The sequence below is a fragment of the Taudactylus pleione genome, unplaced genomic scaffold (genome assembly GCF_031769625.1).
Source record: "Taudactylus pleione unplaced genomic scaffold, aTauple2 ptg000201l, whole genome shotgun sequence".
Classification (NCBI taxonomy): Eukaryota; Metazoa; Chordata; class Amphibia; order Anura; family Myobatrachidae; genus Taudactylus; species Taudactylus pleione.
In genome coordinates, this window is record NW_028284603.1 from 14,330,498 (window position 1) to 14,346,781 (window position 16,284).

General features: G+C 44.7%; 1 protein-coding gene across 1 annotated transcript in view; it reads right to left on the bottom strand.

The window, feature by feature from the left end:
* RHOQ (ras homolog family member Q) overlaps nucleotides 1-16,284 on the bottom strand; it is a 59,145-nt gene that overhangs the window by 17,314 nt on the left and 25,547 nt on the right. Inside the window, exon 3 of the mRNA XM_088477265.1 lies at nucleotides 5,253-5,417. Within this exon, the coding sequence (XP_088333391.1) occupies nucleotides 5,253-5,417 (165 nt within the window). The remainder of the gene's footprint in view (nucleotides 1-5,252; nucleotides 5,418-16,284) is intronic.

Genomic DNA, 16,284 nt, shown 5'->3' on the forward strand with positions numbered 1-16,284 from the left:
CTGAAATACAGTACACGATATTGCAGTAAAAAAAATGCCCACAATCTGACAAAACTGATATTTTACACATACGAGGGTGAGTCAAAAATTATCCGCACTCTGGCTATAGAATTTATTTTAATCAACTTTCAGAAAAGACAAATCCATTATTTTTCGACATAATCTCCCTGCTTTTTAATACACTTTGTCCATCTGTCAACAAGCTTTCGTATTCCCTCATTGTGACCATCGCCATGGGTTACGGCGATTCATCAAAGCCACGTGTCATGACTGTATGTATTTTGTGTGCCAAGGACAAAGTGTGTGTATTATAATTCCCCTAAAGTATATAGGCCCTCATTCAGAGCCGTACGCTCTGAGCAGAGCGCACGCTCTGAATGAGGGCCGGGCTCCATTTTCATGGAGCGTCCTCCTGGACGCTCGTATAGCTGTGGGTCACCACCCACAGGCTATACGAGCGTGCATTGTGATGGCCGCGATGGTCGAGACCATCGCGACCATCGAATTTGCGAGCCGGAGCCTGCGGTTGAGGTTTTCAACCGCAAGCTCCGGAGTGATTTTGGCTCTATCAGAGCCAAAATCACTCCCACTGACATCACTAGTGATGTCAGTGGGCCGGCTTCTGACGGGAGGCGTTCCCGTGGGAACGCCCCCGTCAGGGAGGCACGCCCCCGGCACGCCCACCAAAGGGGGCATGCTGTCAATCAACATTGACAGCACGCCCCCTTTGATCGGACACAACGAGCGAAGGACTTTCCTTCGCTCGTCGCGTCTGGCGCATGCACACGACGGAGCTCCCTCCGTCGTGCGCATGCTCAGTCCATAACATCGACCCACTTGCGAGCGGACAGCCGCTCGCGAGTGGGTCTGAATCAGGCCCTTAGAGCCTGATTCAGAGCTGGACGTTATTTGCGGACGGTCGTTCCAAAAAAGGGGCCAGCTATTTAAATTGAGCGCTCGCTCATTGCGGTTTGTTGACGCCTCTATGTCTGAGCGAGCGAAGGAAAAATGCGCTCGCTATTTTGTAAAGACGCCCCTTTGCCGTTCGCATCATACATCATCTCCGCTATTTATTAGATTAATGGGGTACATCGAAAAGGAATCTGAACTGCTCGCAGTGCTTGTGGTAGGTTTTTCCTACCGCTATCACTGTGAGCAGTTCAGGCTAAAAGACAACCAAGTGACGTGGTCGATGACGCTCCTTTACTAATTATGCACTCCCATTAAACGCCCTTTTTACCGTTAGGCACGCCTGCGTTCGGATCTCCACTCCCCCGTTTTTAAGCACCTTCCCGTTACCACGCACAAACGGTACATTCTGTCAATCAAATTAGCAGCCCCTCGCTGTTTTGCGAGCGCACGATTTCCGACCGCAATGACTGGTTTGCGCATGTGCATTAAGACCATACGCATGCGCAGTTGTGCGAACATCGCTCATAGCGAACGAGCGGCTCTGAATCAGGCCCATAGTTCAGAAATGGCTGCTTACTATGAATGGGTAGTATGTCAAAACTGGATTGCATAAGCTAATCAGAACAAGTGACCAGGTGACACCTAGCCTTTGAAGACAAAGCTTCATGGACGTAACATCTGCTCTCACCCTAGATGGCCATGGTCGTAGAGCAGTGCACAGTCCCACTGGCTGCTAAGAGGGTCATTTGTAGCACCTTACATTATCAGGTTTCCTACAATAAAATATTGTCAAAGCCCAGAGTGTATATGAGGTTTAGGTGGGGGCTGCTGAGGGAGAGGGGGCTGTGGAACCATAAGAGTCAGCTACTCCTGCCTGTCTAGGTTCACTCTGCAAGGGAGTAGCTGCGTGGTAAGAGTGCTACCCTATCTCTCTTAGGGCTTCTTTCAGGGGACCAAACAGGTGATAGTCCGATGGGGCAAGATTCGGACTATAGGGAGGATGCTTTAAAGTTTTTGGAGAGTGTCGACAGAATGAACAGCGATGTGAGGACATGCATTGTCATGCAAGGACACAACACCCTTGGATAGCAGTCCTCCACGTTTTGTTTGAATTTTAGGCTTCAGCTCTTCAGTGAGCATCTCACTGTAACAAGCACTGTTGATTGTTGAACCTTTTTCCCGATAATGTTCCAATACTGGCCCTTGAGGATCCCAGAAAACTGTAAGCATCAATTTTCCAGCTTATGGTTGACTTTTGAACTTTTTCTTGGTTGGCGATTGAGGATGTTTCCATTCCATACTCTGCTGTTTACTCTCAGGCCATAGTGATGAATCCATGTCTCTTCACCAGTAATGATTCTTTTTAAGAAACTTTCATCTTCCTTAGAGTATCGGTCCAAATTTTGTTTGCAGATGTCCAAACGCTTCTGTTTGTGCTCTACCGCGAGTTGTTTCGGTACCCATCTCGCACAAACCTTTCGAAACCAAAGTCTATCATGGTTTATTGCATAGGCAGAGCCATGGCTGATTTGCAAATGATTTGCAACACAATCCACTGTCACTAGTCTATCTATTCCCCCCCACCCCTACCCCCATTCTTTTTCATAGGTATATAGAGTGTCAATGTCAGAGCAACAATGAAAGAATGTGTGTTGTAGGGATTTATCTCTTATTCTATTATATTGAGTATATTAATTATTTGAGAGATTAGCGCTATGCTAATTGGAAGGGTGAAGCTGTACATTATTAGTAGTATTACGCTATACTCTTAGATATGGGAATCCTGGAATGTATTCTGTGGTGTCCACTGAATATTCAGTCAGAATAATTAAATAACCTTGTGTCATGTGGGATATTGCGTTTCTTTTGTCTTTTCCCCTGTCATGATTATCATTTTATACCCCTAGACATAGGAATCCTGGTCTTATCTTATGATGTTTATTTAATATTCAGCCAGAATAATGAAATGACCTAGTGTCATGAGATATGATGTTCTCTTCTGCCCTGTTCCTTTGTTCGTCTGTTCTGATACACTAGATGGTACCTATCAAGAGAGAACTGGTTCTATAGATACTTAAAAAATCCATTTATTTTTATTGTATTTCATTTGTGTATTCATAAATGGATTATATTCATGTGCTTATTGGGGTGATATATTTATGTATTTTAAAAGGGAAAGCCTTGAGATGTGCTTTCTGAATATAATTATATGAGTCCTCTCTCTCCCCATATTTATGGGTTATTATAATGTGTGATGAGAGGTTGGACTCTAACAAACAAATATAATATGTGATTTGAGTATTGAGTAATGTTTTTTATATATGTTTTTTTGTTTTTATTTATCTGTTTAATATGTTCTGCCATGGTGATGTCACTTACTTCATGTGTATAAATTAGAAGATTCAAACATGTTGTAATGACCATCGTATATGGAAGAGTTAATAAGGGGTTAATAATAACCCTGTCATGTCTCAAGAGTGGAATAAATTGGGATCTGATTAATTAAGCTTAAATTGATGGTCTAAGATGGGGAGTGTTACTTCTGAGGAAACAGCTTGTCCTATACGGCTGAGAAACGCGTCAAGACACCCCCCCCTTTTTCATATGCACCAGTGATGTGTTGGAAAGAAGATCTGCTTACACTCTCCTACCCTGTCAGCCTGATCCTCGGGACATTGGGCTTCCCCGTCCGAGTGACGCACAGTCACGTGCCGAGTCACGTGTTCGGACATCAGCTGGTTGTTGCCAGCCCCGTGTGGAAGTGTGGAGGTATACACACGGCGAGTGTGGAATCAGACCCGGTGCACAGTACCACAATAGGAGGGCACAGTTACAGAGGTAGCGTGAGAGTACTACGAGCAGTCTGGCAATACGACCGGTCGTTTATGTCCCCATTGCCAGCACAGCGGTGTGCCACGTGAGTACTCACATTGAACTTTCAGTAAGAGCCGTGCACTGCCAGAGACTCAGTATCATCAAACGTGGTAGGCTTATAAGCCAAGGGGAATTGTAGGACAGCTATCCATTTAGGAAAGTGACTGAAATACCGGTCCAAGCACCAACGGAGTCCGGTCATTGTCATCCATGACACTATTTAGTTGGGCATAGATCAATAGTCCTTGTTCATGACATTATCTCATGGTTTATTCTGGTGTGGGTAATACCAGTCATTATTCTAATCATATTCATTTTTTATTGGCTGATCATTTTTGTCTGCCGGACTGGGTGTTTAAATACTGTGTTATCTGTACCCACAGAAAGAATCCTATTGGTTATTGAAGGGTGCTATGCCATAACAATTTCACTGGTGCTGTTATTAATATATATCAGCTGTGAATTCACAGTGTGCTTTGTCTTAGAGCCTTTGTTTTATGCTGTTATTTATATTTTTATATATGTAATTAAATATTGTTTATAGGATTTCTGTGGTCAGCGCTGTTCATCTGTTCTACACTAGTCTATCCAACAGACCCGTTCACGTGCACGGTCAATGTTCTTATCAGTCGTGGACAGGCATCCGGCTCCTTCTTCATGGCTGACACTTGTGTGACCTTCTTTGAACTTCTCTATCCATTCATACATACTTCTTCGTGACAAAACACTTTCTCCATAAGTCTTCAATAAATATCGGCACCAGACACACAGGAAACAAATCACTGCATGCTGCGCTTCTGTTGTGCATATCACAAGTGGGGCAGCCATGTTTTCTTGCACTGCAGTTACAAATTAAATAACGTAACACGTTCACACCTGCGTTGATAAGACAGTGTGGCCAACAGAAGTTTTAATATAACTGCAGTGCAGGTCATTTTTGAATCACCCTCGTGCATTTGCTGTTTCATTTGGGCTACAGTTCTCAGTTATCAGACATTTTCTACACCTGAAAGGTTCCCTGTAATATCCTGTAAGTAGTGTTCATTCTAGCACCCTGCAACTATTACAAACCGTGCAGTTCCTCTTTCCTGCCTGGGGTGTCACTCTCTGCTCTGCTGCTTCCAGCACACACAGCTAATGCAACAAACTGCTGAGATACAGACCACTGTTTGCTAGAAGCACCAGAGCAAAGAGCGACACCCCAGGCAGAAAAGAGGAACTGCACCGGTTGGGACATGTGCAGGGTACTAGAATGAAGACTACTGTAAGGACAGTGAAAATGAAAAAACTTAATTAATTTAATGCATGGCTGGAGGGCATGCACAATCCAGTACATTTAAATCATCTGAAGGCAGACAATCACTGAAAAGATTGCCTGAATGTTAATTACTGTTCACCTTATTTATACGACACTTTGTACATAAAATTAAATATAAAAGTTAAATAAAAAATGTGTATCTATATACCTGGGTGCCCACCAGTAAGAAAGGTACATTTGGGGCATACTCCTTCAGCTCAGGGACCCATTCCTCCTTCACATTCTGAAACGAGGCCGGATTTACCACTGAGAAACAGATCAAGAAAACGTCGGTCATGGGATAAGACAACGGTCTCAAGCGATCATAATCTTCCTGAAAAGAGAGAGAATAGCTCATGCTCAGCTGACCCAACGTAAAAACATACACTGGAGATCATATCATCTGGCAACAATCTCACAAACACTTTATGTATACATACTGTACATGCCTAGTCGGAAGTAATCTGTGCTGCTGTTAAAGTCCTGATGAACGGAACAGTTTCAAAAATGAGTTCACAGAAACCATGTTATCAAGATAAAAAAGCCCAAAACACCTTAAAGCAGTAGGATTCGAAGGTCCTATTACAATGTTTTTTGTTTTACTACATATTGCACTGTTTCCCATCTCCAATCCACAGGGAACCCTAACAATACATGTTTTACAGGATGCTACCAAATTCACAAGTAAAATAATTACTACTAGCTGTAGATCTTTAACCACTTAACTGGCTAATATTTTCCCCAAAACTAATCAGAAATTGTCAGGGTTCTTTTTATGTCTAATTAGGTCAAGAACATCTATTTATAATTTATCCAACGCAATTTTATAAAAAATAAATAAATATATATTTGCCTAAAGCATGTTTATTCAAGAGAGGAGTACCGCTGCTAGTGCATGTTCCGGTGAGAATCAGGTATTTCAGCAGGCACCCCTACAGGATTACATTACCATGTTATATGACCGAGTGCAGTGAGTGCCGGTATTCTCGTCTATATCTGTATTATGTACAGTATACATAAATATGTGGTATTTAGAAAAGAAGGCACTCAAAAGGGACTTTAAAACAAAACTTATCTTATGGAATATACATTTTGGCCCAGGACATTACGCCATAGATAAGTTCAGGAACAGAGTGCCTGTTGAAAATTAAATATTATATATATATATACATATATACAGTCAGGTGCATAAATAGTGGGACATTGACAGAATTTTCATATTTTGGCCTCTATTCACCACCACAATGGCTTTGAAATGAAACAAGCAAGATGTGCTTTAACTGCAGACTTTCAGATTTAATTTGAGGGTAATTACATCCAAATCAGGTGAACGGTGTAGGAATTACAATGGTTTCTATATGTGCCTCCCACTTTTTAAGGGGCCAAAAGTAATGGGACTATCAACTCAAAAGCTATTTCATGGACATGTGTGGGCTATTCCCTCGTTACTTCATTATCAATTAAGCAGGTAAAAGGTCTGGAGTTGATTCTAGGTGTGACATTTGCATTTGGAATCAGTTGCTGTCGACTCTCAATATGAGATCCAAAGAGCTGTCAGTGAAGCAAGCCATCATTAGGCTGAAAAATCAAAACAAACCCATCAGAGAGATAGCAAAAACATTAGGTGTGGCCAAATCAACTGTTTGGAACATTGTTAAAAAGAAAGAACGCACCGGAGAGCTCAGCAACACCAAAAGACCACGGAAAACAACTGTGGTGGATGACAGAAGAATTATTTCCCTGGTGAAGAAAAACCCCTTCACAACAGTTGGCCAAATCAAGAACACTCTCCAGGAGGTAGGTGTATATGTGTCAAAGTCAACAATCAAGAGAAGACTTCACAAGAGTGAATATAGAGGGTTCACCACAAGATGTAAACCATTGGTGAGCCTCAAAAACAGGAAGACCAGATTAGAGTTTGCCAAACAACATCTACAAAAGCCATCACAGTTCTGGAACAACATCCTATGGACAGATGAGACAAAGAAACATGTACCAGAGTGATGGGAAGAGAAGAGTATGGAGAAGGAAAGGAACTGCTCATGATCCAAAACATACCACCTCATCAGTGAAGCATGGTGGTGTGGTAGTGTCATGGCGTGGGCATGTATGGCTGCCAATGGAACTGGTTTCCCTTGTATTTATTGATGATGTGACTGCTGACAAAAGCAGCAGAATGAATTCTGAAGTGTTTCGGGCAATATTATATGCTCATATTCAGTCAAATGCTTCAGAACTCATTGAACGGCGCTTCACAGTGAAGATGGACAATGACCCGAAGCATACTGCAAAAGCAACCAAAGAGTTTTTTAAGGCTAAAAAGTGGAATGTTGTGCAATGGTCAAGTCAATCCCCTGACCTGATTCCGATTGAGCATGCATTTCACTTGATGAAGACAAAACTGAAGGGAAAATGCCCCAAGAACAAGCAGGAACTGAAGACATTTGCAGTAAAGGCCTGGCAGAGCATCACCAGGGATGAAACCCAGCGTCTGGTGATGTCTATGCGTTCCAGACTTCAGGCTGTAATTGCCTGCAAAGGATTTGCAACAAAGTATTAAAAAGTAAAAGTTAGATTTAGGATTGTTTAGTTTGTCCCATTACTGTTGGCCCCTTAAAAAGTGGTAGGCACATATAGAAACCATTGTAATTCCTACACCGTTCACCTGATTTGGATGTAATTACCCTCAAATTAAATCTGAAAGTCTGCAGTTAAAGCACATCTTGTTTGTTTCATTTCAAAGCCATTGTGGTGGTGAATAGAGGCCAAAATCTGAAAATTCTGTCAATGTCCCACTATTTATGCACCTGACATATATATATATATATATATATATATATATATATATATATATATTCTGCACCACAAGTTATCCAGCAAAGGTAAAACCTGCCACAGACTGACCCTTGATGAAGGTGTTCTACCGAAACAGGCCGTCGGGATGGCCATTTGCTGCCCTTACATGCTGACATTACTCGCCCACACTACAGGGATGAGTATTATGCCTTCATTATCATGATGGCTTTTTATATGAAGATGATTATCTAGCTGCTCCATTAAATAATACCCTTTTGGATATCAAACTAAATGGTGGTGTGCTGGTCTCCTCAGGTTTTACCTTTGTTGGATAACTTGTGCTGCAGATATTGGATAAATTGACCTGGTACCTACTGATCTCAATTGCAGGTGTATGCGATCTGACACATGGAGACATGGAGATATATATATATATTTTTTTTTTTTATTTTTTTTTTGTTGAAGCACAACATTAATATTGACTTTTAACATATCATTCAACGCGACTTTGCATTTCCCCAGTGGCAGCCGCCACGTATACACTAGGGCACAGGTTCTCAAACTGGGTCCTCAGGACCCCAAATTGTGTCAGTGAGTAACAAATACACCTGTGCGCCTGCTAGGTGACCTGGAAAAAGTGAACTGTGTGGGGTCCCGAGGACAGAGTTTGAGAACCACTGCACTAGGGGCTAAGGACTGCTGGATTTATATTCCCCTGGTAGCTGCTCCTCTCTGCAGCCGCCGGGTGTGGAGTGCAGTGATCGACAGCACGGCAGACACTAGGGGGGAGGGTGCAGGGATGCAGAGGGGGGCCGGAAGGTCCCTCTGCAATTGCCGGCTGCTGGAATATTATCTTCCATCAGTCGCCCAGAGTATGTTTCTGGCTGGTCGCATTGTTTGCAACCATGTCAGATAAAGCACAGCCCGGTGTGGTTGCAAAGGCCAGGCTAGTGGTTAAAGTGTGTCAGTCAGTAATGAACACACCAGTGCTCCAGCATGGAATATGGGAAAACTTGTGCACCAAATGCCTGATGCATTGCTCAACTCAAATCAACCGCAATTGCTTCTGCATTGTGCACACAACTAAAATGTATATATTTGCCCGTGTGCAGAGCTGAAGGCATCTTTCTGGATAACCTGCTCCTTGTCTGTAAACTTAGTTGGATAACAGTCTATGGGCCTGATTCAGACCCACTCGCAAGCGGCTGTCCGCTCGCAAGTGGGTCGATGTTGTGCACTGCGCATGCGCACGACGGAGGGAGCTCCGTCGTGCGCATGCGCCAGACGCGACGAGCGAAGGACTTTCCTTCGCTCGTTGTGTCTGATCAAAGGGAGCGTGCTGTTGATGTTGATTGACAGCACGCCCCCTTTGGTGGGCGTGCCGGGGGCGTGCCTCCCTGACGGGGGCGTTCCCAAGGGAACGCCTACCGTCAGAAGCCGGCCCACTGACATCACTAGTGATGTCAGCGGGAGTGATTTTGGCTCTGATAGAGCCAAAATCACTCCGGGCCTTGCGGTTGAAAAACTCAACCGCAGGCTCCGGCTCGCAGTGGCGATGGTCGCGATGGTCAAGACCATCGCGCCCATCAAACTGCACGCTCGTATAGGCTGTGGGTGGTGACCCACAGCTATACGAGCGTCCAGGAGGACGCTCCATAATTATTGCTCAGAGCGTACGGCTCTGAATGAGGGCCTATATCGCCATCAGCAGGGTGCACTTGCATTAGTCTATGCTTGGTGCTAATGATACACCTAGAAACAGGTGCATTTACGCTTCGGTCCAACTCTGTATAAATTGCAAACCATCTATGAACTTTGCCTACGTGATAACGTCCCATTACAGCCCAGTAACGCTCCTTCAGTTGTATGGGGAAATGAATCTGAAAGCTCTGCATCACCCGCACTTGCGTACACCTGGTTCCTGAACATGTGCAATGCAAAAAATCAATATATGTAACGCAAACAGGCATGTGTTCTGCACCAGCTCCTATGTAGGGAAGTGCATGTTCTGCAGCACTTGCTGCTCTCTCCTGGGCAGGTTTTCTACAGCCCACACAGCAGGAGGCCTGCGAGGCATTCATGCTGATGTAAAGCTGGGTACACACTATACGATGTGTATAACCAGCAACAGAACAACGCAATGTAATGATACATCACACTCGCTGTACACAGTGCACAATCCAGTGTACGCCAGCGCGATATATCACTACATGCTGCACGTAGCAGCATGGCGTCATTCATTGCATCGTCCCATCTGCTGTGCAGAACAGCAGATGTGACTATGAAATGAACGACCATCACAAACTAAAGATCGGATCGGAATGATATATAGTACGGATTGTTCTATATATCATTCCGATCCGCGATGGAACAATATATCATACGCCGGATCGTATAGTGTGTACCCATATTAAGACATCAGTGAGCAAACGGGCTCAAGGATGAATGAAAATAAAAATAAATTGCAATTAACGAAGAGATTATCTCAGGGGGTTGGGTACGGAATCAGAATCCCGACACCGGCATCCTAACAGGGTTAGGATACGGACACTTGTTGGTCAGTAACCTAACCCTACCCCCACTCTCCTCAGTGCCTGAACCTAACTTTCCCCCTTGTGCCTAAACCTAACCTCCCCTTCCCCACACCCTAAACCTAACCCTCCCCCCTTTAGTGCCAAACCCTAACCATCTCCCTAGTACCTTACCCTAACCCTCCCCTTAACCCCAGTACTTACCGTAGGAATGCCAGCGCTGGTAATCTGACAGGTGTCAGGATATTGGGGCCGGCATTCTAAGCGCCGGTAACCAGACTGTCAGGATATAAACCGGATCCCATCTCAAGAGGCTTGTACAAGAACAGGAAAGAATCTATGCCCTATAGGCACACAGTATAACTTTCCTTGCATTCAAGACTTATGCTAATGTTACATTAGGTGCAGGGTTAAAGTTAGGGGTAATTAGGATAGTCTTTTCTTCATCCCACAAGATACTGATAGCATAATTTGCCTCTCTCATTCAGGTCACAGCAAAGTGAAACCAATGATTCATTGCAGTGGGACACCAGGATAAAGATGCTATTATGCTGTGCGATATGCCCAGGGTGACCTAGTATGGATTAATAAGGAAGTCTTTACTATACTGGAGACTACAGGACTCTAATTCACTTTATTACCAGCCCATGGAAATGGAAGAGAATTACCACTCAGATCAGTTGCACCAGCACTTGGGACAAAAAACAGAATAGGTGGTCTGAGAAGAGGGTGGAAATGGAAAGGCATCCATATACGTATTATAGCACAGCTGCACGCATCTGACATTTGTGCCTGCTTCATACTGGAGAACCAAAACCTGAGAGGGAAGAGTGCCGTAAGTACAGTAAGGGCGTATTTGCATTATGCCAACTAGATGTGGAACGAAAGGGAGAAGCATATATACCTGTCAGTAGCCGTATTATCGTGGGTTCCTGAGGCATAATACACATACGTACACGCTGTCAATTTTCAGAACTAGCTGCCACTTCTGATTGTCCGATTGCAAATTCACTTTGTAAGCATATAGGTCTTTCTCTGCTACCCGTGCATAGATTATAGGTCTTTCTCCGCTGCCCGTGCATAGATTATAGGTCTTTCTCCGCTGCCCATGCATAGATTATAGGTCTTTCTCCGCTGCCCGTGCATAGATTATAGGTCTTTCTCCGCTACCCGTGCATAGATTATAGGTCTTTCTCCGCTGCCTGTGCATAGATTATAGGGCTCTCTCCGCTACCCGTGCATAGATTATAGGGCTTTCTCCGCTGCCCGTGCATAGATTATAGGTCTTTCTCCGCTGCCCGTGCATAGATTATAGGTCTTTCTCCGCTGCCCGTGCATAGATTATAGGTCTTTCTCCGCTGCCCGTGCATAGATTATAGGTCTTTCTCCGCTGCCCGTGCATAGATTATAGGTCTTTCTCTGCTGCCTGTGCATAGATTATAGGGCTCTCTCCGCTACCCGTGCATAGATTATAGGGCTTTCTCCGCTGCCCGTGCATAGATTATAGGTCTTTCTCCGCTGCCCGTGCATAGATTATAGGGCTTTCTCCGCTGCCCGTGCATAGATTATAGGGCTCTCTCCGCTGCCCGTGCATAGATTATAGGGCTTTCTCCGCTACCCGTGCATAATTATAGGGCTTTCCCCGCTGCCCGTGCATAGATTATAGGTCTTTCTCCGCTACCCGTGCATAGATTATAGGTCTTTCTCCGCTACCCGTGCATAGATTATAGGGCTCTCTCCGCTACCCGTGCATATATTATAGGGCTCTCTCCGCTACCCGTGCATATATTATAGGGCTTTCTCCTCTACCCGTGCATAGATTATAGGGCTTTCTCCGCTACCCGTGCAAAGATTATAGGGCTTTCTCCGCTACCAGTGCATAGATTATAGGTCTTTCTCCGCTACCCGTGCATAGATTATAGGGCTTTCTCCGCTGCCCGTGCATAGATTATAGGGCTCTCTCCGCTGCCTGTGCATAGATTATAGGTCTTTCTCCGCTGCCTGTGCATAGATTATAGGGCTCTCTCCGCTACCCGTGCATAGATTATAGGGCTTTCTTCCGCTGCCCGTGAATAGATTGTAGGTCTTTCTCCGCTACCCGTGCATAGATTATAGGTCTCTCTCTCTGCTACCCGTGCATAGATTATAGGTCTTTCTCCCTAGATTTGCCCCCTTTTTTTTTTTTTTATATAAAATTTGGGGCCCAAGCAAAATTTCTCTGGTGTTGGGAGCCGCCAATGTAGTCTCACCTTCTCAGCGTACCTGCAACTCTAGTGATCAGTCCATGGCTTTAGTCATATTGAAGCACTGTTAACCAATCAGAGATTACTTACTTTTACGCCAGCCATGGCCTGATCAATAGAAGGAATTTCCTAGAGACATAAAAGGCCAAAACAGGAAAATCCGCACACTCCTGGTCACAGTGAAGAGTGGAGCGCTCATGGGCACAACAGAGGAGTCGTGGGCCAAGGAAATATACTTACCCAATAATATGTACCTATACATTGTTCTATACATATGTAATGTTATCTTGATTTTGCATGGGGCATATGTAGTGGGTATACCTAGTATCCATTGGAATAGGTATCATTTACCGCCAGCCATTCGATTCCCGGCAGCATCAGGCCGACAGAGGAACAGATCCCGGGAGCGGCAGCCTTACAGCGCTGGAAATCCCAATCGTCCCCAGGCAAGTATGAACTAACCTAACCTACCCCCCTAACCCTAACCCTCCCTTTGGGGTGCCTAGCCCTAACCTCCCCCCCAAGTGCCTAAACCTAACCCCCCCTTCCCCGCTGCCTAAACCCGAGTCCCCCCTGGGGGGTGCTTAACCCTAACTTCCCCCTGGGTGTGCCTAACCCTAACCTCCTGTGGGGGGTGCCTAACCCTAAGTCCCCCCCGGAGCCCTAAACCTAACCCTCCCCCCCCCCGCGGCTGTCCACTAGCGGCACACGGCGTCCCATCGATCGGGATGCCGGGCGACGGTCTCCTGGCGACGGTGAAATGAGCGAAGTCTACATCTAGACGCCGGTCATTTCACCCTCGCCGGGATATGACAGTCGGGAAGCCAGCTGTCGGGCATGATTCAGAGCCGCTCGTAAGCGGCCGCTCGTTTGCTCCAAGCGATGTTCGCACATCTGCGCATGCGTAGGGGTCGTAATGCGCATGCGCCAACCAGTCATTGCGGTCAGAAATCGTGCGCTCGCAAAACAGCGAGGGCCTGCTAATGAGGCGACAGAATGAGGCGTTTGAGGGTGGTAGCAGGGGAAGGTGCTTGAAAACGGGGGGTGGAGATCCGAACGCAGGCGTGCCAAACGGTCAAAACGGGCGTTTAATGGGAGTGCATAATTAGTAAGGGAGTGTCATCGATCACGTCACTTGGTTGTCTTTTAGCCTGGACTGCGGGAAGTAAAACCTACCACAAGCACTGCGAGCAGTTCAGACGCCTTTCGATGTATTCGATTAATCTAATAAATAACGGAGATGACGTATGATGCATCTGTACAAAATAGCGAGCGCATGTTTCGCTCGCTCGCTCAGACATAGAGGCGTCAACAGACCGCAAAGAGCGAGAGCTCAATTTAAATAGCCGGCCCTTTTTTCTGAACGACCGTTCGCAAATAGCGTCCGGCTCTGAATGAGGTCCTCTGTGCATCCAAACATCATGCATGAGGGAACCTCCTGTCTGAGGGAAATGTGAGTAGGTGTAGGGTCACCAGATCAACCATGTACATCTGCACATACCTGAAATAAACATTCTTTGCTATGTACATACGTTTACCAATATGGTGTCACACACAGCACTTTACAACTCGGCATTAGCAAAACAATGCATATTGGAAGGAACCAGGAATCAATACAAAATACTTTTACTTAAAAATAAGGCTATTAACCAAACCACACCAACATAAGTCTCACTTCTCTTATCACAAAATATCTCCCAACCCAACCTCAGCACAAGATCTGCATCTCTCATCCCCATGCATTACTTGCTCCCATTCACGGTTACAGGACTTTTTTCGGGCTGCACCCACTCTATGGAATGCCCTACCACGCACAATAAGACTTTCCTCTAGTCTCCAAACCTTCAAGCGTTCCCTGAAACCTCACCTCTTCAGACAAGCTTATCAGGTTCCAGAACCGCCCACATAAACCTTCATAGCTTCCAAATCTAATTATATCCCCTTTCACAGTCCACACATAACCTCACACATTGCCTTTCTTTCACATACTCCTTACCTTTGGCCAATATTCCTGTGTGACTTGCTCATACAGCCCACCAAGACACACTGCATTCTGACTGGACCAAAATGCAGTATATAGCACCTATTCTTGTGTATCAATGCTTATTTCCCTATAGATTGTAAGTTTCTGAGCTGGTTCCTTCCTACCTATATATCTGTCTGTTATTACCCAGTTTTCTTCTATTAATGTTACCAATTGTAAAGCACAACGGAATATGTTGCGCTATATCAGAAACTGTTAATAAATATAGGGAAAACAATAGGTTTTAAGTCCCTGACCACAGAGCTTACAAACTAAATCGGTGATAGAAGACACCGTAAAATAACAGACTCAAAAGGGTGAGGTAAAAAGTGATGAGGTCATAAAAAGTTCACAAGGGCTGTGATTCTGCCCAAATTTTCTTTAACTCGCAAATCAATTGACCTGGTTGTCCTAGCAGAAGCCTTCCAAATAAGTGACAGGCCTTGTGAGCCGGGACCAAATGACAGGAAGGAGCAATTTTGTAAATAAAAATGTACAAGACGCACAGACATTATTAAAGGGTGGTGTTATGTATATTAACAAATCACAGCTTACAATGACCAGCAAATGACTGCACATTACCCACAGTCTGCACCCATTACATTATTCAGCACATATTATTACACTGATCTAAAGCCCCACAAAAATGGTTATGCAAACAGCTGCTGATGCAGAGAGGAATGTCCATCCATTTGCATAGCGCATCTCGGGTGAATTCGCACTACACATACTCAGCAAATATGGCTATGCAGGGTCGTACACAATTTGTGCAAATTGAACCTTACACCTGGATAAGCATAACTTGGACGGGAAGAAGCCTTCCCAAGTAGGCACAATTCAGTGATGTCGTGTTCAAGCAGATGCAGGCTGGTGATAACTAGTAGCAAGCTAGGATGCCCGCGGGTGGTGTAGGGGGCAGCCGGCTCCATGTGCTGACAGGACTCGAGGAACAGTCCTGTGCATGGGACTGCGCTGGCTGGAAATGAAGCTGTCATTGCATCTAGCGGGCAGCTGCCAGTGAGAGCTGTGCGGGGGTGGAACTGTTATATAAAGCTGTAAGGCATGTGCCCAATAGATTAAAGGGGTGGCATGGGTGCATTTTGTGGGTGTTCCCTATTGAGCGGGATGCCAGACTGCATTTTTACCCACTTAAACTCTATAAATACAGTATTCTTAGATGGTGGAATCTACTTTTAATAAGAAACTTAGTACATTCTAGAAGCACTTTTACATTAAAGTGCATTCTTACCTGCACTTTAAGCGTTATTCTAAAAGCATTCAAAAGTAATATGTGTAATAAATGGTGATTTCCCCTCACCCTCCTGGGTAATATAAGAAATAAATGTGGGTAGTCCTAAAGTGATAGCAGCCTGATAGCTATGTCCCATTGCTCAGAGTGCAAGGAGAATTGGCGGCTGGACGGGAATGGACTATAAAAAGATGATTCTGAGGCAGGAGCAAAGCAAAAAAAAAAAAAAGCAAGTAACTTTGTATCTGGAACAAACCAAGTTACGATGGAGGTGGTGGAATTATATTTATTTTTTACACATGCAGGATAAATACTGGCTGCTTTTGCATGTAGTCCACAAATAAAGATAATAGCTTTAT